This window comes from Tenrec ecaudatus, chromosome 1, assembly GCF_050624435.1.
Source record: "Tenrec ecaudatus isolate mTenEca1 chromosome 1, mTenEca1.hap1, whole genome shotgun sequence".
In the NCBI taxonomy this organism is placed as follows: domain Eukaryota; kingdom Metazoa; phylum Chordata; class Mammalia; order Afrosoricida; family Tenrecidae; genus Tenrec; species Tenrec ecaudatus.
In genome coordinates, this window is record NC_134530.1 from 2295817 (window position 1) to 2322601 (window position 26785).

The following is a 26785-nucleotide window of genomic DNA, read 5'->3' on the forward strand; positions in this document are numbered from 1 at the left end:
CTTGCATTCATAAAGCCTGTCTTCTATGTGTGTATTTCTTATATGTTTAGTGAGATTTGATGCTTCACTAAAGGCTTTTCCACATTCTTTACATTCGTAAGGCTTTTCACCACTGTGAGTTTTTATATGTGTGCGGAGGTTTGAGGAATAAGCAAAGGCTCTCCCACATTCCTTACATTCATAAGGCCTTTCTCCACTGTGACTTCGTATATGTTTAGCTAGGGTTGAGGAATCACTAAATGCTCTCTCGCATTCCTTACATTCATATGGCTTCTCTCCACTGTGAGTTCTTATATGTTTAGTGAGGGTGGAAGAATCACTAAATGCTTTCCCACATTCCTTACATGCATACGGCCTCTCTCCACTGTGATGCCTTCTTACATGTGAGGTCAGATTTGAGGCTTGAGCAAAGGCTTTCCCACATTCTTTACATTCATAGGGCCTCTCTCCACTATGGGTTCTAATATGAGTGATGAGGTAAGTAGAACACTTAAAAGCCTTCCCACATTCCTTACATTCATAGGGCCTTTCACCACTGTGAGTTTTTGAATGGGTGCTCAGATTTGAGGAATATTTAAATGCTTTCCCACATTGCTTACATTCATACAGTTTCTGTTTACTGTGACTTCTTATATGTCTAGTGAGAAATGAGGCTTCAGTAAAGACCTTCCCACATTCCTTACATTCATAGGGCCTCTCTCCACTGTGGGTTTTTATGTGAATACTGAGGCGTGAAGAACAATTAAAGGCTTTCCCACATTGCTTACATTCGTAAGGCCTGTCTTCTACGTCAGTGCTTGTTTGTCTAGTGAATTTTGAGGTTTCACTAGCGGCCTTTCCACATTCCTTACACTTACAAAGTTTTTCTCCACTGTGAGTTTTCATATGAGTAGTGAGTGTTGAGGAACAAGTAAAAGCTTTCCCACATTCTTTACATTCATAAGGCCTCTCTAGACTGTGAGTTCTAATATGCCTGGTGAGGGCTGAGGAATCACTAAATGCTTTCCCACATTCTTGACATTCATAGGGCCTCTCTCCACTGTGAGTTCTTATATGTCTAGTGAGGGTGGAGGAGTCACTAAATGATTTCCCACATTCCTTACATTCATAGGGCCTCTCTCCACTGTGAGTTCTTATATGTCTTGAGAGAGTAGAGGAATCACTAAAGGCTTTCCCACATTCCTGGCATGTATAGGGCCTTTCGCCACTGTGAATTCTTCTTATATGTGTAGTGAGATAGGAGCTTCGACTGAAGGACTTCCCACATTCTTTACATTCAAAGGGCCTCTCACCACTGTGAGTTCTTATATGAGTGGTGAGGGTTGAGGAGCATTTAAAGGTTTTCCCACATTCCTTACATTCACAGAAACTTTTTCCAATGTGAGTTCTTATGTCTTTAATAGAGAAATCACTAGCATTATGACTACTTTCATTACATTCATAGGGCATTTCTCTATGTCTACTGAGGGTAGGGGAACAAACAGTGGCTTTCCTATACTCCTTACATTTATAAGGGATGTCAGCACTGTTCCCTGTTTTCTGTACACGGAAGGCTGAGGAATAGCTTACAGGATTCTCAAATAACTTAAAGTCAGTATCTACATATCTTCTATCAACATTTTTATGTGAACCGAGGGTCAATGACCTATATGTGTTACTACATTCTTCATTTGTATGACCATTCAAATGTGCTTCAAATAATGAGAAGCAGAAACATTTGCCACATCTAGGACATTCATAGAGTTTCTTGCTATTGTGTGATATCACAGGAGTCTTAAAAATAGAGGTATCATTGAAGTCTTTCCCATAGGTCTGACACTTATCGAGTATATTCTCATTAAGTGTTCTCAGAGGACTGGTTGGGTGGGAGAGGCAACTGAAGGTTTCCCCACATTCTTTATATTGATAAGCATTGCATCCACTGTCAGATGTGCTACCTTTCTTATGTGATGGGTGATCCACGGAGGTTTTTCCACATTGAAAATATTCAAAAGGATCCACTCTTGAAGGATTTCTTTTAAGAAAAGTAACATTTGGAGTCTGCTTGGTGATTTCTCCACACTGATTGCCTTCATTACTTTCACAGAAGTTCTCTAATGTATTACTTCTGTTAAAAACAGATTGACAAGCTTTTAGAAATTAACATATTTTGCCATTACCCCAAACAATTAAGTACAAAAGTATCTTATGTTAAATCATGTAGTAGAAAGACTATTACTACTGTAACTGTTTCTAAAGCATGCAACTTTCTCACCATTAACACCAAGTTAACAATGTTTTACACATTTAATATTGGACTAACATTTAAGAAAATACTGAACAGAAAATTGATTGTGGTGGTTATTATACTCAATATGGCTATATGATTGAATTGTACATATGAATAAATACATATTAATGTGAATAAAACTCTTAAAAATATGCTGCACCTCTCTATACGTTTCTATTAAGTATTTCAAATCAGTTCTAGTCAATAGACACCCTATTATGCACAATATAAGGAACTGTCTAGTCCTGCACTATCCTCACAATTGTTCCTGTGTGTGAATTCATTGCTGCAGACACTGTCCATTCATAAAGCTGTGCGTCTTCCACTTTACTGATAATGAGATTGTCTAGAGACTGGTCTCTGTTGACAATATTTCTAAAGTCTGTTAGATGAAGTCTTTCCATCCTTGCCTCCAAGGAGCACTCTGATCGTACTTCTCCCAAGGCACATTGGTAGGTCCATTCAGCAGTCCACGGTATTTTTAAATATTCTTCTCCAGCGCCACAATTCAAATGCAGTTTCTTTATTCAAGCTCCACCTTTCACATCCATATGAGGTGATGGAAATACTATGGCGTGGGTTAGGTTCACTTTAGTCCTCAGAGTAACATCCTTGCTTAAATCTAAGGGGATTTAAATGTAAGGGGAAAGAGGTTCTGTCCCTTTGGGGAAGTGGAGTCCAACCTAAGACTGCTTTTCAGAGGTTGCAGAGAAAAGGATTCACGTAGGGTTGCCCCATGCTAAATTGTACTCACAATCCCAAACTGAATTTGTATTTCCAACCAAGACTAAACCTGGCCCATTATGCCAGATTCTCTGGCCAGGAAGATGTAGCCTGCCACAAAGTAACCAAGCTAAGTGTCTGTGGAACATTACTTTAAAAGCCCTGTTTATGAGGAATGCTTTCATTTTCTTGAGTATCGGCACTGCTAGGACTTGGCAAGTTGTCAGAAAATTCGGAGTGCTTTCCAACTACTGCTCTTTTTCTCGTTCATTTCCTGATCTTGCATTCTACTCACCAATAATTATCAGTGCATCTTATTACATGCTCTATCAACTTCCAACTAAAGTTGCTGGCAGAGTTCTTCAATTTCTTCATCACTAGATTTTGAGGCTGCTGCACAAATTTGCATAATTGTATTGATTAGATTAGCATGAAGGCAAATAGATATAATCCCATCACGACAGCATTGTACCTAATGATTCCTTTTGTAATGTCCTTTTAGACAATGAAGGCTATGCCAGTCCTCTTGAAAGTACCGTATATACTCGAGTATAAGCTGACCTGAATATCTGCTGAGGCACCTAATTTTACCACAAAAACTGCATTAAAAATGTGCTGGAAAAATTTGGCTTATACTTGAGTACATATGGTACCATGTTTTCCCAGCATAGCAAATTATATAATTTTCTGATTCAAATTGGCTAATACCACTGCATAACAGCTCAACAATGACTAGGATATTGATCTTTATGATTACCATTTCATTTCTGACCACTTCTAATTTTCCTAGATTCGTATTTTGCACATTCCAAGTTCCAATCCTTAGCTCATATTGTAGTCATTCCACCTTACTCTTAGTGCCGCATCAGCAAATGAAGATCTTGAAGTCCACTCCCACAAGGTTTCCCCAACTCACATCACTATGGTTGATTCCACTCTGAGAAAGCACCTCCTCCTGAGTCTCACGTTCTAAGTACCCTACTTGGGGGCCCATCCTCCAGCACTACTTCCTACATGCTCTCCTTCTATTCTTCAGGCCTTCAAAATGTGACAATTTTTTTGAAGCTATACAGTAGGTTTTCAGCGACTCTTTGCTCTAACAGGAGGAAACAAGTCCTTCTTTGTTGTCTGTTCTTAGTCTGGATGGGTTCACTTTGGGCGAGCCTGCTGGCATTAGAAATGCCAGTATGCAACCACACACTGGCGAAATATGGGTGAGTGTATTTAAACTCCCTATCTTTCCACGACCTTTCAGTGTCCTCTTCAAAATCATAGTGCTAAGTCAGACACCTCAGCAGCTTGGGCACAGGGGCACTTAGTGGGGGATGCCTTCCTGATCTGCCACTCCACTTATCTTGGGTCTGATGGACTCACTGAGGATGCTTTCTGAATTTGTTAAACGTTTCGGGAGGTCAAATTTCACTCACCCGGCTGCCTTGTATGCAGTCTAAACCACCCCAAAGTTCACCTTTGGATTGCCTAATAGCAAACCTAGAACTGCTGGGTCTTAAGTCAATTACTGAACAAGAAAGTGATACTTTTATGCAACAACATCTGACTACAGAACAGAGTGGACAATAACTCAAATGGCCAAAAGGTGGCATTTTCCATGCAAAAATCCTCCAAGACCTACATTTCTGCCAGCTTAACAGGTTTTTAGAAATGTCCTACTTACAGACTTTCTCTTTCATTCCCAACCATATCTACATCAAGATTTCCCTACCTTTCAATCCCTGCAAATTCCAGAAAAAAATTCCGTTCCTAGACAAGGAATCCACCTTTAACCATTCTGATCACACTCCACTGCCTGCAGCCCTGCCTATCCTCACTGACCTCCATCGCACCAGCCTTCTACCCCCCCTTACAACCCCTTCCTGCCTCATCTGAAACTCCTCCAGCTCCTCCCACCACCTCCCTGTGGACAGTACTCTGCTGACTTCTTTAATTTTCTAGTCTCCTCCCACTTTTCCCTCTCACCAACTCCCCTCCCACTGACACCATCTTCTGAGCAATCTGACACTGCTCCTCTACTGCCTTTGTCTCTGCCCCTTGCCCGTTCATGTTCAACCATTTCCAAACGAAAGGCTGCTTTATTTACCCTCTAATTCCACTTTCAGATCCTGTTCTCATTTGTCCTCTCTGAGAGGTCTCGGAACCTGAAGGATTATTTAAAATACATATCCCTCTCTCTTTTTCTGACTTACCTGATCACAATAAAAGCCTGGTCCAGACACTATCTCTCCCTCAGTCATATGCTCTTACCTGGCAGGATGTATAATTCTCACAAGCACTTAACCCCCTGAAGACAGGGAGAGTCTGGATAGCAGCACTAAGAGAGGCGATGAAATTCATGCCCTAAACCGGGATCAGCCAAAGCTGTTCGCTCCCCGACTAGAGTCTAACTGGAACTATCAGCTGGGCCTCGGGGGCTGCACTCTCCAGGATGACGTGATCACTCATCTCCTGGAGGGTTTACAGAAAAACAGCCAATACGCAGTCAATACGGACAAAATTAGAGAAATCTTTCAGGACCCAAAGAAAATCCTGCCCAATTTTTCCATGCCTTTTAGATGCTTTACTTAAATCTACCAGAGTTGAACCTTCGACACCAGCTGGGACTACTTTACTTCATTCACACTTCATTTCAGTCAGTTCCTGACATAAAGAGAAATTGGAGCATGGCCCTCTGACTCCACAGCGAGACCTTCTCAACACAGCATTCAAAGTTTTTTGTTTTTTTAATTAAAAGATCATTTTATTGGGGGCTTCTTAACAATCCATACATCAAGTGTATGAAGCATATTTGTATACATGTCACCATCATTATTTTTTAAACATTTATTTCTATAGAGCCCTTGGTATCAGCTCCCCCACCTGCCCCCTTGGGACCCCTTAATAACTTTTTGTTACATTCCTGTCTTACACTGACTGCTATCCCTCCTCCCCCCACCCCCGTTTCTGTGGTTCGTTTCCCTGGTGGGGTTTGTGTGTGGATGTGTGTTGATCATCACAATCAGTTTCCCTTTCCTCCCCACCTCTCCCCATCTTCCCCCTACCCTTCCTGGTATCGCTACTACCATTTCTGTTCCTGGACTCCTTGTGTTGTGAGCTCTTCTCTCTATCTGTACACGTGTGCATGCTCTAGCCTAGCCCACAATGTAGGACTGGGACCATAATAGTGGGGGGGGGGGGTGAGGAGCCTCAAGGAACCAGAAGAATATTGTGTGCTTCATCAGTGCAATGAGGTGCCTTGGTTGACTAATCCCTTCCTTGTGATCCCTTCTGTGAAGGGATGTCCCATTGTCTACAGATGGATTTTGGGTCTCTGCTCCGACCCCCCTTGTTCTCAACCATAGGGTTTATTTGTGTTATGGGTCTTCTGATGCCTGTTGGCAGCTCATGATCGCACAGGCTAGTGTGCTTCTTCCATGTGGGTTTGTTTCTCTGCTAGATGGCCACTTGTTTCACTTCAAGCCTTGAAGACCCCAGATGCTCTATCTTTTTAATAGCTGGGCACCATCAGCTTTATTCACATTTGTTTACGCACCCATTTTAACTTCAGCAATTGTTCTGGGAGGATGAGCATCACAGAATGCCGGTTTGTTAGAACAAAGTGTTCCTGCATGAGCAGAAGCCCAAAGTCCATCCACTACTTCAGGGTATTGCCATATAAATATCTGTACATAGGGCAATACCTCTATTTTTATGAGTTAATGTATTTACATCTGTAAACACCTAGCTTCTATCTCTATCCATAGTTCTGCTTCCTAGGTCTTTCCTCTGTTTCCTTTTACCTTCCTCCAGCCCCACCATCATGCTCACCCTTTTTCTGCCTCTTACTAACTCCTCTCAGCTACATTGCCAATGCTCCAACACCTCCAGGATCTCATCCTCTTTATTGTTGATTTTAACTCCTTAGTTGTTCCCCAGTCTATGGTGTTGTTTACTCAATGCCCCTTTCCCGCCTCTTACTCCCAAGTCCCTCTGAAACCATCAGTCCTGTTGCTTTCTCGAGCTTGCTTCCCATGCATGTCTTATATAAGAAGGCAAACCAGCAATGACAGAGAACAAACAAAAAGAAAACAAAAGACTGGATAAAAAAGAGGAAAAAATAAGGCAATAGTAACTAGTAATGTTAAAACATTTTCAGTAATAGGAACAGGCAACACCAGACAAATGGCAGAGAGTTGGAGCTAAAGATCAAATGCTGGCTAACGCGCTTCAGGTTAACAGTGTGGATCCACGTCTACATATACTGGGCCACAGGTGGGCAAACCACCCAGCGCCGGCCGCAGATGACCCCCAGGCAGGACACTGGGCACAAGAATGCCCTAATCCTCATCCTCCACCCAAGCCTTGCCCACATTGCAGGCAAGGAGGACACTGGGGAACTGACTGCCCTCTTCTACAAAGAGCGGAAAGGACAGTCTCTCCCATCCCCCTCTAGAGCAACGCGCTCACTACGCTTCGTTGTCAGGGCTGCTAGGATTGGCGATGGAGGAATGAGGTGCCCAGGGCCGACGTCCCTAAGGAGACCACCACCTCCAGCCCAGAGTAATGATCATCATCTCAGATAAGCCTACTTCTTACCTTGTAGACATGGGCGCCGCTTATCCAACACTACCTGAACATTCAGGACAGACTTCTTTTAGGAGCTTACTGTTTTAGGAGTCTCAGGCATAGTTTCACAACCCCTCATTACGCAACTGATGTTTTGTCGGTTTGTACAATTCTCACATCCCAAAATGCCCCATTCCCTTACTGGGCAGAGATATTCTTTCTAAATCCAAAATAGTGATCATCTGCATTTGCCAGGGGCCTCCCAGGCTTCAAACTTACTGCTTCTCTTGCAAGCCGTGCCAGACACTGTCTCCTTCCCCCCAGAATACACCCAGTGTCCCAACACCCCCACCAATCTTCTCCTTCACCACCTCCTCTGGTGAACCCTTGCACTTGGATGCCACCCAACCTTCTCTTGTTAGACATCACCAGCCCATTTGTGTCAGTTTAAAAGACCCCTCGAAATTTCCTAATGTTCCCCCAAGGTCCTGTAGCTCTCTGACACTTAAAGGGCCGTAAACCAATAATCTCCTAACTCCTCAAGGCAGGCCAGGTAAGGCCCACTCACTCTCCCTACAACACACCCATTTTACTGGTTATTAACCCAATGGCTTGTTCAAGATCTAAGAGCCATCAACTCTGCTGTCTTGCTAATGCAAACTGTTGTTCCCAAGTCTTATACTGCGCCCCACTATGCCACCCAACACAGCTCACTATACTCAGTATTCTTTACCACCCCTCTCGAGGAAATATCCAAAGACCTTCGCCCCTTCACCTGGATGGATCCTGACACACTCCATTCTCAACAACTATGCTGGGAGGGCCTCCCCCAAGGATTCCTCAATAGCAGTCATTTGTTTAGTCAAGCCCAGTGACCAACCTCCTTTCCTCCAGCTCTCCCCTCCACTGTGTGGATGACCTCTTGCTATGTGGCCTCCCCATTCCAGATTCACATCACACCAACGTTCTCCAAAACTTCCTAGCAGATATAGGGTACCTACCGAGTGTCCCCCACCAAGACCCAGCTTTCTCTCCCCTGTGTCATCTATCTGGGAGTCCAACTCACAAAACACTCCAAAGAGATTACAGTGGGCAAGAAGTAGCTTCTTATTCAACTTCCAACTCCTTCTTCAAAAGATGAAATACGCTCCATTCTAGGCCTTGCAGGCTATCTCAGGCTATGGGTTCCTAATCCATTAGCGAAACCTCTGTAGGAAATGGTAAAGGGGATCTCACTGAACCTCCAGACCCAGCAATATCTATTGAAAAGCCATACAGAACTCTTCAATCTGCCCTGCTTTCAGCTCCTGCACTACCTCTCCCTAATCTAACCTCCCTTTCACTCCATATGCAAATGAAACTCGTCATGGCCGAAAAGTAGGACCTCCTTCGCTCCAGTAGCCTATTTAACTAAACAGGTAGATCCAACCATCAGGGGTGGTACCCATCCATGCCTACGGGTCCTGATAGCAGCTGCTCTCTTTGCCCACGAAAGTACAAAAATTACCTTTGGCCCAAACACTTGCACTAAATCCTCCCATCATCTGAAAGACCCACCATGCTATGTCAGCCCTTCCACCTTCTTGTCTACAGCCATTTCATTTCACTTTTATTGAAAACTCAAATTTTACATTCCAGCCCTGCTCACCACTAAATCCAGCTACACTACTTCCCATTTCTTCATCACTCCAGCACGCCTGTACTGAAGCCCTTGCTCTCTGGTACTCTACCACCTCACATCTCTGTCTCACCCCTACCCAACCCAGGTCACAGGTGGCAGTTCACAGGGCGTACCCCAGGCTGGCTGTGCCCCAGTCAGCCCCTCGGGGACCGTCGAGGCACCCCCTCTCCCCAGGAACACTGCCTCTCACGAGGCAGAGCCCCAATCTTAGCCCGGCAAAAAGGCAAGCATTTCTAGATTCTACGTATTCTTCTCATAGTTCACTTTCTCATGCCGCTATCGGTGGAAGAGAGGGTACATGGCAACCAAAGGAGGCCAATTCCTGATGGCAACCTGGCACGGCAGCTTCCCAGGCTGCTCTCCTCCCACAGCAGGCACTTATCCTTCACCGCCAGGGACATCCCCATTCCACCGAGCCCACAGCAGTGGGAACAACAGGGCAGACACGGAAGCCAATGAAGCTGCCCTACACACCCCATCGGCTCTACAACCAACAGCCATCCCCCTGTCCACCCAACTACAGCCTTACAGCAAAAAACGAGAGCTTCTTTCTAAAGCAGCTCAATTCAGAGACGGAGAGATCATGATAGAAGGCCGATGTATCTTACCAGACAGACAGGGACTGTCCATTTTAACTAATGTACATAATACTCTGTATGTGTGGCACCGTCCTCTTTTGCAACTAATAAAATCTACGCTTGCTCACCCTCACCTATCCAAAATGCGCCAACAGATCACACGAAGATGTACTCAGGGAGTGATTCATCACCGCTCATGTACCACCCGCCCCCAGACAAGGGGGCATGTTCTTGGACAAGACTGCCAAATCTATTTCACCCCCGCCCCCCCATGAAAAGGTCAAATACCCGCTCACAATGGTTGACACTTTGTCAGCATGGTAGCACTTCCTTCTACCTCAGAAGGGGCAAAACAAGTCACCCAGGTGCTCCTAGATAAAATCATTCCTTGTTGTGGCCAACCAGCATCCTGACAATCAGACTGTGGTCCAGCCTTCAGCTCACAGCTCAGCTCACAGCTCAGGCCTCAACACACAATGGAATCAACACAAACATTGGCGCCCTCACTCATCAAATCTCACTCACCTTAAGTCTCACCCAGACAGTCTCTGAACTTCACGGCCCCTGGACTCAGCTCTTCCCTCTTGCCCTAATGCGTATGAGCCACCCCTTACAAACCTCTCCTCCTCAGCCCAGTTGGCAGACCCTTCCTTGTGGGAAACTTCTCTTCATCACTTCCGTTAGGAGACTGTGCACCCTGTTAAGGCATCTTCTGGGCACAAGCAAACAACCACCTCAATCTTACCCTGTTGGAGAGATACAGTTTTCAGTTCCTCTGGGAAAAGTATTAAAATCAAGACAACCAGGTCCCCTAGCACCTAACTGGGAAGGGCCACACACAGTCCTTCTACCTTCCCCACAGCAGGAAAGCTGTCAGGGAAACCCTCCTGGTTTCACCTTTCAATGATCAAAGCTTTCCTCCCAAATCTCTTCCTCCTCCTCCTCCTCCAATCCATCTAATAAGGAGATTAACCAACCCACCGATTGCTACTCCTCTCAGGGAAGGACCAACGAAGGTTAATTTATCTTGCAGAGTCTCTCAGCTTCCTGAAGAGGCGGATGCTCACAGCTCACTGCCTGGCTCTATCCCCCTGACAACACCCCTGAAGCCATCTTCCAGTGGATTGGAGACCCCTGGTTCCATCTCCGCCACCCGCAGAGACCCTGCTGTGTCAGCTTGTCCAAGGGCTCATTGTCCTAGGAGTCTCGGGAGATCCTCTTAGTGTAGTATGTCTCCTCGAGGGGCCTGCTCAGGGGGTTCCTTTCCAGCATCTGTTTAGGAGCCGTTTCTCCAAAAGACTGGAGCTAAAGTAAAATATGTCTACTTTTACATGCATACTGGGCTATTATTCTACTCTGCAGTGTTCTCGCATGCTTACGTTAGTAAGTGGACAACAGAGGCCCTTCTGCCCCTGTAACTGCTCTCTCTCTCTCTCTCTCGCTCTCTCTCTCTCTCTCACACACACACACACACACACACACACACACACACACACCACCTCCACAGACCTGGGACCAGGTGTCCCTTAAATATTATTATATCTTCTCTGAGGAACGGGTAAAACCTGCACGGTTATATGGATGCCTGGAAGAAAATACCGAATTTTGTACAGGCAAAATAACCGAATTTTGGGTGGGGACGAAACCAACTGGATGTCCTGCAACGTTTGGTCAATATATCTGTTGGTTCTGCAAGCCTCCCATGCCAATAACCCAAACTGGCATCAAAAGGATCAAAGAGCAAAATGAAATCCCGACTCCACACAGACCAATAGATCTAGCCAGACTCAGAAAAATAGCACAACAAGCTGACTCCCAGACTCTCCTTAACACCACCCACCAACTTCTTAGCCAAACAATGCTCACCACTCTGCGTTGGTTAGGTCTTCTTCTCCAACAAAGAAAATATTTCGCATCCCCAAATCCATCTTCATGGGTAACACCTAACATAATCAAGGCAAGCAAGGCATCCCCTATCATAGGACCTGAAGTCTTCCTCATTCCTATTCAGGACACTGTCTGCCTCCTGGCCCCGGAAGGGTTATAATCCATCGACAATGTCTCTACCAACTCCTGTAGTGAAATACTAAGACTCATTGTGCCTCACCTGGAATGTTTTCCTTATGTGATAATATTTATCTACACATGTTTACAGGCTGGATGGGCAGGATTATGCATCCCAAAGTTTCACATTTCAGACATAACTGTTTGGGCCGGGCCGGACTGGGCAGCCCCAACTCCTCTCCAGCTCCTAAGGAATACGTCACCTCAAAGCCCCCATTCGCAGCCTCTGGGAGGATGGATGGCCTATTGAACTATGCAACTCCTGCCCCAGCACTTCAAAGAGCTTACCTCCTTGGGTTTGTGTAGCCCCTTCCCCAGCACCCCAGCAAGCAATGTATCTTCCCAGGCCGGTTTGTAGAGCCCCTTTCCCAGCACTCCAGAGGTTTCAAACAACGGGATGACTTCCCACGGGTCGCGTCCTGACTCAAGGCCCTGCAGCTGCAAGCAATCAAAATTCTCCCTTCTTTCTGTCAATGATCCGAGGGCCTCGCCGACAAGCTTTGACTTTCCTGACCTAAGTCGTTGGGTCGTGGACATCCCCCAGGGGTTTCTCGTCACCTCAATAAAGCCTCTCTTTACTTTTCTCTCTCGGCTGAGCTCTATCTTTGAGCAGGCATTATTAGGCAAAAGATCCAACAACTAAAGGAGCACGTCCAACCCTGTCTAAAGGAGGTAGGAGAAGGGCTCTTGGAAGCCCAGCCCATGGACCCTGCTACTCCTGGGCTTTCTCAGTGCAATATGTGCACTCCTGTTTCAGACCTGGACTGTGTTGCTGTTTTCAGAACCTTCTCAGGAATGTGTGCATGCTTGACCAATCAAGCCTACCCAGAGCTGGGTATGGCTGCGTTCCACCCACCAAGGCGCTCACCAGGCCATGCTGAGACAGGACAAGGTAGGTTTCCATGAGCCCTGTCCGGCAGGAAGCAATTACAGAAGATGAGACTTTGGCCCTAGGCCCTGTTATCAAAGCAAGCATAAAGGGTCCCACCAGCTGTAAAGCAGCACACAGCCTTGCAAGCATCGCTTTCCTGGAATCCTCAACTCCTTCTTGCCCTCAGCAAAGGAACTTCCTGTGCCTGTCATTAACGTTTACCCCCACCATTCAAGCTTCGCAGTCAATAGCACACCACCGGAGGGGATGTGAGCACTTGGCTTTCTTTGTCTCCGCTCTTGCTCTGCTCTTGTGCTGCGGGCGATTCCTCTCTTCTTCCCTATTTCACCTACTCTCTCCTTCAACTTCCCGCCTTGCTGCTGCTCCCTTATCGGTTTTTCTGCTCCTTCCCCATCTGTCTTTTTTTCCATTTTCCCTCCCCTCTGGAAAATCTGCAAGACTCTCCTTTCTCAATCATTGATACTCCAGTTCCACTCCAGTCTCTAAAGTTCTTTCAAATGTTTTGTACTGTCACAATACACAACTCTGTTACATGTTGAAACAATGTTACATACGGTTACAACAAATAGCAGTTTGGAACATATGCAAGGATATGTTACAACAAAACCTAAACTTGCCAGACTTAAGCATATCTTCACACTCATTGCTACCTGGAGGGTACTGTTGTAACAGCTGTTTCAACCCATCTCATTGCAGGTCTTCATTTTTACTGACATGCTTCTGAACCTATCCGTGGATATAAGTGTATGCACACGTACGTGTACAAAGACAATGGTCTAACGCATCAGGACTTTTTCTGAACAGCTTACTCTTGTATGAGCAACACACCTCGAAGGTCTCCTTTGGATTTCATGAGGATCTTCTCTGCCATGTGACTCACAGGCTCCTATCACGGAAGGCCAAGTGTCACTCTTCATCAACTGCAGTGCTACCTGTTCAGTGAATGACTTCTCTGCAGGAGGAAGGTTTCCAGGAACAAATGCAATCATCCCGATTGAGGTTCACAATATGAAACAAGGAGACATTAGGCAAAAAAATTAAAACATTTAGCAACATTTTTCTCTTTCAGCTGTTTTATAATGTTTAAAAGTAAGTTTACTAGAAAATAAAACCACAAAGATGGATAGTGACAGTGAAAATGAAATGAAATTGGGAAAGTAAAGTAGAAAGAATTCAAACTGTATTGAAACTGGTATTGCAAGATAGTAGAATTTTCCCCACAATCTTTTGGAAGTCTACTTATACACACTTAAGATTAAAAGTGGGGGGAAGTCTCCATAATCACAGGTGTGAAGATTGCTAGTCAGAAAAGCTCAGGTGCCTGGAGATGTTTTAGATGAGTCATGCAAACAGAGTTCCCGCGTGCACCGTCACCCTGCACAGCACTGGTGCTTTTCTGGTTCTTCCCACCTGACCAGGGATGGGTCTTACCTCCACTGTCCTGGCTCTGCTGGGAGAACTCACGAGTACTTTGTCATGGAAACATGCACACATGCACGGTAATGCGGGAACACAGCACAGTAATAAGCATTTCCCTAACAACGAGCCAATGATGTACTGTCTAGTATCTCTGAAAACAGATAGGTGGGAGGCCTTTTGCAGAAAAGTAACCCTGTAAATGTTGTAATAAACACCATCACACACTTTACAATTTCCCAAACCACTGATCTGCTAGTGCCCAAATGGTCATGGAAGCCAATGTTTACAGTTACGCTATTTAAAGAATGTAAGGACTTTTACTTACAAGAGAAATGGAACCATGTTTTAAAAATGTCGAGAGCTTTACGTTCCCGGGCGAGCCAGAGTACGGGAGCTCCGCAGGCCGAGAGGCCGGGCATGTTTCACTTAATCATACATTCCTAATGCACAGCACAAGTAAAATATTTTCATTAACTTAAAAAAAAGATGCTACTCTTACCCACTGTTTCCAGGTTTCTGAAGGTTTCCATCATCACATCTCTGTAGAGTTTTCTCTGAGCGAGATCCAGCAAAGCCCACTCCTCCTGACTAAAGACCACCGCCACATCCTCAATGTCCATTGAGCCCTAAAACATCACAAACATTTTGGCAAGTAAAGTACGAAGTACTCCAGTGTACACAGCACAAAGGGTGTAGTTGACAGTCCTGGACACTAGCGATTCATGGGTTTGTCACAAAACCCTGCTGTACAGAGGCGTACTTTTAGGTCATACCCATCAGCCTTCGCCCGTCATCAACTATGTTCTCCTACTCAGGCATTTCATCTTGTCTCACAGGATTACATCAATCTAAAATCATGCCGATGGGAAGTGACCACGACCACACGTGGTCTTAGCCACGCTCATGATGGTCTAGAACTGTCAGAGGGAGTAGCCAACTAGAGAATCGGCTCATTCAAGCCGTCACTTCCTCGTGAATGAAAAATGACACTTATTCCGTGAGATCCACCGGACACTCAACAAAGCACAACAGGTTCACAACTAGCAGACACAGCAGAGCAGAAGTTAGTCTTGCTCCTCACAAGAACGAGAGAACAGGGGTCTGTACAAACCCATCGGCAATGCTCATCTGGTCAAAGATGTCTTAACAACTCTGGAAAACTGGGGTTGGTGATAAGAGAAACAGAAACACGTGAGAACACTGGTAATTACGTACGTGCCTGTTAGATTGCCGGTGAAGTCTAGGCGACAAGAGCGACAGAGGCCGCCCTCAAACCCTCCTCCACCGGCAGCTCTGGGGAGCCACACACCATGGCCTGCTGAGACCTGTCCCATGCAATGCTGTCGCCTGTCACAGTGACCTGTCCACAGGCCCAGCGCCCCAGCTTCCGCATGAGCAGAGAAACAACGGGTGTACAGACACAGCTCTTTCAAAGCGGAGAAAGGCCTCTTGCCAAGGAGCAGGTGAAGTAAGCCGTGTCATCTCTGAATCCTAATCTGAGACGTCACAGAAAACTTTTGCTCATGCCAAGATCCTAAAATCTTCAATTCTGTAACTATAATTTCGTCAAAGTGTTCCAAAAAGTTTGTGAACATACCAGAAAATTTAGCCTGGTCCTGCTTCTTGGGCATCTCTAATAAGCAGTTATTATGTCAAACCACTCATCTGAATAAAGTAACAAATAAGCTAATCACATGCATAATGTTGACCACATGGATTATTGATAAGCCAGAATCAGAATGCACATCACCATGCCCTTAAAGCATAGATTCCTGACAACAAAGTTTCTGTCCGTATGGAAACTGTATGATTAGTCTCCAATAACACTAGGAATGGTAAGAGCTTTTCAGGATACTGGGGAGAGAAGACAAAGGAACCTTGTAATTAAATTCATAAAATCTGGAGCCACTTCTCCTGGAGACAAAACCATACATCTCGAGGGAAAATTTCTTCCATTCAGTTTGTTCACTGTGCCTCCATCTACTTATTATTTTTTTCCATATATTATTAAAATCCATGTAGGTAATCCTGACCGTTGGCCTGCTCCAAGCTGGAACAGCAGCTACCGCAGTGCAAGAAACCACAAGTTCCTGATGAATATGGCCTGGAAGCACTCTGTGGATTAACTGTACATGTAAACACATTCTCAGGAGTAATGCTGATTTCAAACAGACGTGCAATTTCCAATGGCCCATCATAGGAACAGCAGTCTCTACGGCACTGAGACCAGAGGACTAGATGGAGCCCGTGGACTATCAACTGCTAGAAAAGGGATCCCATCAGAATAGAGTGCGTGAAAAATGTACAACAAAATTAAAAGTTCCCAAGTCCTCCTTCGAGTACTGAAAAGTACAGACGTAACCTGGAAGACTAAGGTGCGCCTGGTCCAAGCCACGGTATTTGTAATTGCTTCACTTGCAGGTGGAAGTTGGGTACTTAATAAAGAAGACCAAAGAATCAATGCCTTTGAATTGTGGCGGTGCTGGAGAAGAATGGTAAAAGTACCATCGGACTGCCAAAAGGTCACACAGATCTGAAGTGGAAGAGGCCAGGACGGCAAGATCTTGGCTTCCATTCTTTGGACATACTGTCAGCAGGGCCCAGGTCCTGGTCACTCGCGTTTGGTGAGAGGGGCAGCGAAAGGCCCTCAGAGAGATGGGCTGACAGAGACGCTGGAACAAGGAGCGCAAGCCTAGGAACAACTGTGAGGGGGAGGCAGGGCCAGCCAGTGCTTCACTCTGTTGTGCAGAGGGTCACTATGGGTCAGAGCAGACCACATGGCAGCTAACAACACACACACGTCAAGTAGGATGTTCTTTAGCAGATGGAGCACAGCAAATGGCTAATGAGCACATAAAACAAGCACATTTACATTTAGTAACTTAGAACATCGATCAAAATAATCATTTTAGAAAACATTAGCTAGTGAAACAGATTGTTTAAAAGCAGATCATGCCTTCATCATTAAAACTCGGGAAGCAGAACGTAATGATTTTGCAAACACTCATACATTTCACGTGCTCAATGACTTCAACAAGTCCTAACGTAGAGGCACAGGACTCAGAAGGCTCCACTGACCTTCCGTGGAGGTCAAGTAAAGGGAAAGTACACTGCTCTTGCCCAGAAAATAAAAGATTACTAAAAAACAAAGCAACAAAAAACCAACTCCATGAACATGGAGTAAATCCTGAGCCAGAGCCACCCCCTGCAGGGTGTCTAAGCCAGTGGACCGCTGCAAGGACGGTCCCTCTCGGCTTCTCTCCTGGAACAGCAGCTAGGTTTGAACCACCGACCTTAAAAGATCATTCAAGCAGAAGCCTAAACACACACATTTGGGAAGCTTGTAAAATAAAAGCAACCTAAGTACTACAGAGAGAGTAAAATGAAACTAAAGACCACAGTAACAAAGCAAATACAAATGAAGACTTCCGATTTCTGATAGAGAGGGAACTTCTCCTACCCATCTTTACAGGAAAAAAATCAGAACATAATAAACTCGGACCTGTGACATCACAGGGTACACTGATGGCACAATTGGAGGAACACGCAGGCATTAATAATCATAGGAGATCGTGTAGATAAGCTTCAGCGTTAAATACCCAGGGGAGGACGGTGCTCCAGAGAGCACAGACCTTGGACATGAACTCGCCTTTTGGCTCGGTTCTAAGCCAAGCGACAGCAGGCCTACAGTGGGACAGAGAAAGTAAAGTGGTGGGCTTTCCAGCACATTAGCGTTTCCAAAATGGCGACACAAAGGAAAAGGATGGAAACATGAAGCAGAGCGGTGGACAATTACTAAAGGCAGGTCATCCACGCACTGAGAATACTGCAAATGAAACACAGTGTAGCCAAGCACGGGAACTAGTTGAGAGTGATATTTAAAAATTTTAAATTCCTTTTTATTATGTTTCCTTCTTATTTGTGGAGAGTACACACGAGTACTATACGTAGCGCACAGCCCATCACAGCAGAACCATGAGAGCACACCACTGATCCCCGCCCCGCCCCGCCTCCTGGTCCTGTTACCTTCTCTCCCTCCCTCCCCTTCTTCCTCCCTTCTGCCCCCAACCCAGTCAGTCTTCTCTCTTAAATGAAGACCACTTTAATTTTGTTCCTTTTATAATAATGGTATGAAATATTTATCTTTAAGAGATTTAATTAATTTTGCTGAACATAATGACTTCTAACTTCAGTATGCTGTCTCCCTTCATCCACATTTTCGGCTGTTCATCACCCTGGGGGAGGGGGGTTGTTATAAGGTCAATCATTGCGATCGGTTCCCCCCTTTGGATTTTTCCTATAGATAATGACCATGTACATTTCACTATGATTGTTGGTCACCTAGATGCTATCTTCAATAAATTGTCAATTTATGTCCTATGCCCATTTCTGATTGCGTTGTTTGTGTTTTCAGTAAGATACAGATTTTTGAAACTAGCCTTAATAGGATATGCGATTTCAAATAAGAAGTTCCCAATCTGTGGGTTACCTTGCTGTTCTTTGGATGAGGTCTTTTGATGTACACAAATGTCCTATTTCTTAGAAGGTCTCCGCTCTCTATTTTGTCCTCTGTGGTACGGGCCGTTCCCATTATGCTTGGTAGGGCGGCTATGCCTTGTATTAGGGTCTTTACGTTGGTCTTTATTTTGTACTTATGATCTTTATGGTTCTGGAGTTTAAATTTCAGCCTTGAATCCATCTTGAGTTCACTGAGTTCGTTTATCCCACAGAAATAAGAGACAGAACTCCAACAGACAATGCTCTCCCCTGTCCACCGAGCACAGGTCACAACAGCAAGGAGCTGGAAGGGGCCCAAGTGCCCACCAGTGGAGGGTGGGTAACGAAAGTCCCTCCTAGGCTGAACCAGATGGGCTCAGTGTGGAAACCCCACCGAGTGAACGGGGCTTCACCTCCAACTGAGCCGGGAGAGACTTCAGGCACTGGCAGCAGCCCTTGGACTTCCTGCTGGAACACCCTCAAGAGCCAGACGACTTTCATCCCAAGGTCACAGAGCTAGTAGCCCTCGGCTTTCACTGGCCTACCACACAGTTACTGCTCTAATGTTCTGCCTCTGCCAATGAGCATTCTTCAAAGTTTGGCCCTAATACCAGCCTCTACTGTCTGTAGAAATAGTGTCCAGTCTCCTAAGCACTTAATTTGTGCAAGTCAACAATTCATGTATTGTAACCTGAAAAGCTGAATAATTTCCTTTCCTCAACAATGTTTTAAATTCTGCTCCTTTGCCTACGTTAATGCCATTATGAACAGAATCACCTTATGCCCCAAGGGGATGATTCACAGCGCTCTACAACATAAAATGGCAATGATGTTTCTAAAGTGAACCAGAGACATATAGAAACCATAACATACAACTGGATTTGGGGGACTCACGCTTAATTCCAGCCCTAATCTAGCAACAATGAATTCGTATGGTGTGGCCCTTCATAAGAACTGCCCTCATGAAGAGATGGGTGAAGACACGATCCTGAAGCAAAGCGTGAGAGAAGCGGATGACGCCATGCTAGCAGAAAGACCAGCGTCTGGAGTCTCAGAGGGCTGTCTTAACGTAAGGCAGCCATTGGAACGCAGTGTCCATTAAGAAGCACATCTGGCTGTGTGGTTCAAGGACTGTAAATTCTAAAATCCCAATCTGAAGGAGGGAAGAAGTTTACATTCTGCCATTCTGCCATGCCCCTAGGTGGGGGGCAAATGGGGACAAGAAAGAACATGCTCTGAAGCTGACTGTGGTGATGACCACAAAGCAGCTGGATGATTAGATTGCGTAACGTGTGCGTTACACTTAAAGGAGCGCTCGTGAGATGACAGCTAGACATCGGGCTGTTACTTGCAAGGTCAGCAGTTTGAAACCAATTTAAAAAAACAGAAGGGAGGAGATGAGCCAGTCAGGGTGCTGTACAGCACTGATGAAACACACAGCTTCCCTCTAGCTCTTTAATGCTTCCTCCCCACCCACACCCCACTATCATGATCCCAATTCAACCTTACAAATCCGGCTAGACCAGAGGATGGACACTGGGACAGATAAGAGCTGGAAACACAGGGAATCCAGGACAGATAAACCCCTCAGGACCAATCATGAGATTAGAGATACCAGGAGGGTAAAGGAAAGGTGGGGGCAAAAGGGAGAACCGATCACAATGATCTATAACTCCCTCCCTGGGGGACAGACAACAGAAAAGTGGGTGAAGGGAGACATCGAACAGTGTAAAACATGAAAAAGTAATAATAATAATTTATAAATGATCAAGGGTCTATGAGGGAGGGAGGGAGGGGAAAAAATGAAGAGCTAATACAAAGGCTCAAGTAGAAACAAAATGTTTTGAGAATGATGGCAACAAATATACAAATGTGCTTGACACAATGGATGCATGAATGGATTGTGATACGTTGTACGAGTCCCCAATAAAATGAATTTTTAAAAATAGTAGGAAAAAGTAGTTTGAACTAGCTTGAAGTTGTCTGAAGTCTTCTGAAGTAACTTGAAACTATTAAGAGAAGGGAGAGAGAGTAGATCAACGAGCATGTTGTGGAGAAACTCTCCAATCAAGGCGGGGACTCACGTACCACTGGCCTGATGTGGCACAGGGCCTGGGACTACACAGAGTGACGGGAGGGACTGACTACGCTGATGGAAGCAGCGCTGGTAGCAGTGAGTTCAGGTGTTGAGCAGCTAACGGCTGATTCATCAGTTCGCCCACACCATCTACAGAAGGCAGATGGGGCCGTCTTCTCTGAGGAGACACTTACATTCTCAGAAGTTCCCGTGCAGGGCCCCTTGGAGCCCTCCTCCTCTGTGCCTGACAATGCGAGTCACAGGGTTTTCAGTGGCTACTCTGGCCAAAGCGGACAGCCCATTCCTTCTTCATATTTAGGCTGAAGCTGAAGAAAATTAAAACAAGTCCACGAGAGCCAAAATACGCTGGAGTATTACCCCATCTGAATTTCTAGACCATCTCAAGAACAGATTTGTTGCACTGAACACGAAGGACAGAGGCCTGACGAGCTGTGAAAGGACATCAAGACCATCCATCACTCACCAAGAGAGCGTAAGTCATTTAAAAGGCCGGAAAGAAAAGAACAAGGTGGATGTCAGAGACTCAAACTGCTCTTCATCAAGACGTAGCAAAGGCAAATGAAAGAAACGATGGCACCGACAGCTGGACAGGCAAGGCCAAGGGCAGCGGGAGAAGACAAAGTCAGACGTTACAATGAAACGGAACTCACCATCTTCCCTGCTCCACCTCCCGGAAGTCTGGGGAACCGGCCTGCAAGCCCGGCAGCCGCGCAGCACAGGGACGGCAGCAGACGGACAGGCCTTGTCCACACACGAGTCAGAGCAGCGGGAAGCCTTGCCTGTGCCTGACGGTGTGCAGGGTGGTCGGGTCCAGGACCCCCGCTGAGCTCCCTGCACCCACCGGAGACCTGGAATGGAGAGGGGTGGGGAAGAGACGGTGCCGAGTAAGGAGAGAGAGAGGGGTGTCTAGCTTGCTCCACCCTGAGCATGTTGGCGGCGCCAGGTTCCGGAGCACAGCACACACCTGCGATCTTCACGCAGCTCCGCGTCTTCTTTATGGCAACGTGATGGAGGCCCTGACTGATCCCGCGGCAGGAGAAGCAGCCAGGCCTGGGGCAGCGTGAACGTGAACCTCCTTCCCATCTGTCCTGCAGAGTGGCTGGTGGTTTCGAACTCCAACTATAGCAGTCGGCAGCCCAATGCACAACCACTACAGAGCCCTGGTTGCTCACTTCATTTACAACTCTGTGATATGTGATTGGTAGTTTTCCTGTCGGGTTAGACATTAGCATTCCTTTCTTACCCTTGTGTATTTTTGCATTGTTCTCAAAGCATGGCACCACCAGCCAATCAGCACGTAAGTCAGGGAATCGTATGCTCTCTCTGAGAATCTACCAACCTCCTCAGCTGCCATCTCTCTCCACCCTTCACTCATCCAAGCTGACTCCGACTCATCCATGGCTCAATATAAATGTTCTCTTTCCAACATGGTCTTTACTCAAGGGTCTTACCTGCAAACATTAACTCTCAATTTTTAATTCACATCCTAATTTCTACATTTAATATTTCCAACATAAACTATGATTTCCCCATTATGTAGAACCTCTAGTTTACACCAGAATTGCTGAATCACTATCGTGGATTTCACATTGATGTGCAAGTCTGAGATGCATCCACTGGTCTATGCCTGTCACTCGGAACTGAGCAGCCACCAACATATCTGTGAACCATCTCCAGCGACATGATATCCCGCACTACCTTGCTGGCCCGCAATGAATCTCCCGGTTTAGGCCTCTGTACAGTGCTCCTTCACTTCACTTGATCATAACAAGCTCCTGACTCAAGTCAGTCTATCAAGGTCATCATTTCCAAAATCCATTTGTGGCACAAGGATGGGTAAGGCCTGTCGGTGGCTTTCTGCTGGCCTCCAACGAGCCATCAGCACCGTTCTATATGACCCGCTGTTGTTGCCTCCTCCAGCCTGGCTCCCGGAAACACCCCCTCCCAACACCCAACACAAACACGTTTTCCTTTCTCTGCTTCAAGTATCTCTTTCATCAAGGAATTAATGGTACTGGATTCTCTGCTGCCACAGAGAATCCCATCTTTCCCAACTGAGAGGGTCTTCCGCTGCCACCCATTCCACATGCTATCGACCCTGCACAGCCATGCATTCTGCTAAATAAAACCAGCCTTCGGAATCTCCAGTAGTCTTCCCTTTCAAGCAATGGCTCAAAATGCCATTCAGGAAACAGGGTAACTTTCTTGTGGGGTTGGAGGTTGGGAATCTATTGAGAAGTGGCTGCCACAGTGGCAGGTAGACTAGATTCTCGGGTGTCCCTAACCGAGTGGGACCTCAGTGCTTCGTGAAAATCAACAGCAGCACTCCATGTAAACGTGCTGCACTCACATCATGGAGTCTAAGTCAGCCTAACGTGGGCCAGCCTCTTTCAGAACCCTGCAAGATGTTTAAATGCAGAAAGAAATGGAAGCTACTGAGGGAGACAGGAAGGGCGCTCAGGTGGGGCCATAGGAAGTGAGACCTAAACAGTAAAAAGACTTACAAATGCCAAGGGCTAAAAAGCTTTTCCCGCATTAGAAAACACCTGTGCAAAGGCTGCAAGGGAAATCCCATCTCTGAAAATGTTCTTTATGAATTTTTGAACAGCATATCTAACATAGGACGTTATAAATTTAAGTCAAGAAGCTAAATATAAACTGGACCCATAGATCTTGAAAGCCAAAGTAAAATACGCGGGCTTTCTTTTACGTGTGATTTGGTAGCCTACTCTATTCACACTGAGGCACTACGCCTCCTCCTGCTGAGTGGAGATTACACCTAGCTGAGGTGAGGGACACAGAGCAAGTTCAGAGGCTGCTTCCAGAAGGTCCCCTCTCAGAGCAGCTTGCCTTAGTGCTCCTGGCCCAGTGAATGGATGCTGAAGCCACCCACTGCTGGCAGAGCCACATGAAAACGGAATTAACCGCTTAGGGGAGAATCTCAAAAGCTCTGTGTTGGGCATGTTGGGCACAGAGTCACAGTCTACAGTGGGAAGAGTTTCAGGCGGAGTCCAGTTGGAAGTCAAGAGCCCGCATCTCATCCTGTAGGCTGTTAATAGCCACCTGCCCAGGAAGAATCACCCGAGATCTCTGAAACAGACTCCAATCCCACTTTTGAAAGGAAGAGCACACCTGGCATGGATTAGGCAGTTCAAAATGCCATCTGCTATCATGGTTGTAACCTGTTTAACTGCAGGTGGCCTACGGCCCATCATCGCTTCCCTTACTGTCGTTAAGCCTAGCTTAGTGTAGCTTTTCCCTGCCCCATTTCAGCCCTTATGGAATTCTTGTTGTTAGGCAGAAGCAATGGAATGTACAGTTCATGTGAGACTCCTCCCTTACTTACCTCGCTTGATTGGTAGTGGCCAAAAAGCTAACTCTTGCTACCTGATTAGTCAATAGACATCGTGTGTCTGTCCTAACCACTGTTATCATTGGTCCAATATACATGATCTGCCAGCTATACACAAGGCATTTCCCCAGGGGTGTCTGTCCCTTATCCAGCTGCAGCCATGGTCTTTCCTGCTGGCCAACAGAGCAATGCTTATATTTTGTGGAGGATGTGTCTGCAGCACCCCCAAGTCAAGTCCTCTCAGGGACCAACTGGCCACTTCAAAAGACCGTACCAACACGTCCATTTGTTGGTTCCAATTACCTTCTGATGCAGAAAGGTGGTTCTTCTGATGGACATCAACATCACCTACTCTAGCGGTTCTCAACCTGTGGGTCAGACCCCTTTGGGGGTCGAACAACCCTTTCACAGGGGTCGCCTGATTTTAACAGTAACAAAATAACAGTTATGAAGTGGCAACGAAAATCATTTTATGGTTGGGGGGGTCACCACACATGAGGAACTGTATGAAAGGATCGTGTCATTAAGAAGGTTGAGAACCACTGTCCTACGCTGATGTGCCCCTGTAGTTCCCAAAGTGCTTTTCCCAGGTCCTTGCCCCACCCAGCTGTTCCCGTAACAGCCCAGTTCCTCCGTGACCACTTGCCTGACCATGTAGCCAGGCCATTGGCTACGGATCAGGAAAAATCCAATTCTTCCACGACAGCCAGGAAAAAACCAGCAGGAAGTTCTGCCCATTGAGGTGTCCTGTTCTTACCTTCTTCACATACGCTCTTTCTGTCCACTGGTCTCACTGCAGCATCTTGTTCCTGCTACCTGATTAGTCAGTAGACAGCCTGGGACTGTCCTAACCTTACTCTGCTGTATGTTTGCTCAGGGTCAAGTGCATTCCTTGATTAGCCTGCAACACAAGTTAATCTAAACTCTCTGTATGTGTTTCCTCTGGGTACGAATTCTAAAGGAAAGCATACGTAATCTCTTTGTATTCAGACAACTGCCTCCATGACAACCACCATTGCTACAGTCGGCCCATTCCTAGCACCTCTCCCCCCCCCCACGCGGAGTTAAGTGAAAGGGAGAACACTGGTTAGTGATAACATCGTGTTGTCTCAGAGGCAATTCTTAGGTTGTGAACTAGAAAACTCAGCACTTTTGAATAAAGGTTTAAATTTTGACAACAAAATATAATAAGAGTTGCTTGGCTAATTTTTGGTCACAAACAAATGAATTAAGAAAAGCTTCTATTAGATGGTTGGCTATGAATAATGACAATAACTGATCTCAGAAACTAGTTACAAAGGCTCTCGGTCACAGTTTATTAGCTTTCTGGCAGGACAGCGGTTCTCAACCTGTGGGTCAAGAACCCTTTGGGGTCAAATGACCCTTTCACAGGGATCACCAATTCATAACTATAGCAAAATTACCGTTATGAAGTAGCAACAAAAATAATTTTATAGCTGGGGGGTCGCCACAACGAGGAACTGTACTACCGGGTCACGGTATTACGAAGGTTGAGAACCGCTGGGGAGGACCAGAAGCCATTACTGATGGACGTTTACCAGTTAGGGATCTCACGAGCGTGTGAAGATTCCCCCAAGTCAACTTGCAAAACTTCTCTAAGTGGTCTGGGGAAGTTTAGAGAAAGCTACCTTTGATACGCTTTTTATATCTTTCTCATGAAGAAGAAATCGTTCTTTCTGTGGCCCACATCCTTCCTTACAAAAGAGCTGCGTTAAAATTTCCTTCTCATCCCTACTCCTTTGCGAGGGGCCTCTGAGCAAGTCAGATAACCTAGACAACAGGAGACGCCTCTATTTAGTGTCAGGGGGCAGTTGGAAAAAGCAGCCGCTTAATCCAATCAATTCAACTCAATCATGCAGACGTGGTCACAAAAGGCATTAGGAATTTTTCCTTTACAACGTGTACTTTCTAGAAGGCCCCAAACAGTCCCTACCTCACGGTGCTGTTCTGTGACTAAAATGCACTGTGGAATATAAAACGTTCGCAAAGGGCCAAGCCCTTTCTTAAATAGCTTCAAAAACTCTAAGTAAACACAGGCTGGGGGGGAGCTTGGGCCTGTTTGGGTGTTCCTGGGGGGGGGGGGAGGTGATTGCTGCCTGTGGGTAAGAGATGCGTGTACCTGTGGGTGGGTTTGTGCGTTTGTGGGAACGCTGTGGGGAGAAGGGGGCAGAGAGAGAGAGACTGTGTGTGTGTGTGCGTGGAGAGAGAGAGAGAGAGAGAGAGAGAGAGAGAGAGAGAGAGAGAGAGAGAGAGAGAGAGAGAGAGAGAGAGATAGAACAGAAGGTCCGCTTGGGGAAGCGAGGTGGGGGGTGGGGGTGGCGGTGGCCAGTGAGGGGGTCGGTCCGTTTGTGAGTTTTCCGAGGAGGCGGGTCGGCCCGAAACTGGACAGCAAGAAAGGAGACAAAGCGGCGGGGGCGGCGGCGCGCGGGCCGGGCGTCCAGGCGGCCGGGAGCCTGCCCGTCTCACGCGCCGGGTCGTACCTGAGAACGAGCGCAGGGACGTGGAACCCCCAGGCCGCGGGGCCGATGGACGCGGGGAGGGCGGGCGGGGCTCGCAGGCGCCCGGGCAGCTGGCTGGGCCGGCCGGGAACAAAGGACGACGGTCTCGGACCGAGAGCAGGGCTGCCAAACC

General features: G+C 46.3%; 1 protein-coding gene across 1 annotated transcript; it reads right to left on the minus strand.

Annotated features, from left to right (window-relative positions):
* Positions 1 to 122: 122 nt before the first annotated feature.
* On the minus strand, positions 123 to 26785 carry LOC142443055 (uncharacterized). The gene is given in 6 exon segments (XM_075544677.1): positions 123 to 275; positions 277 to 2107; positions 13596 to 13719; positions 14686 to 14812; positions 21432 to 21629; positions 26635 to 26785. Coding segments are annotated over 5 exon segments (2238 nt in total). The 5' UTR covers positions 21435 to 21629; positions 26635 to 26785.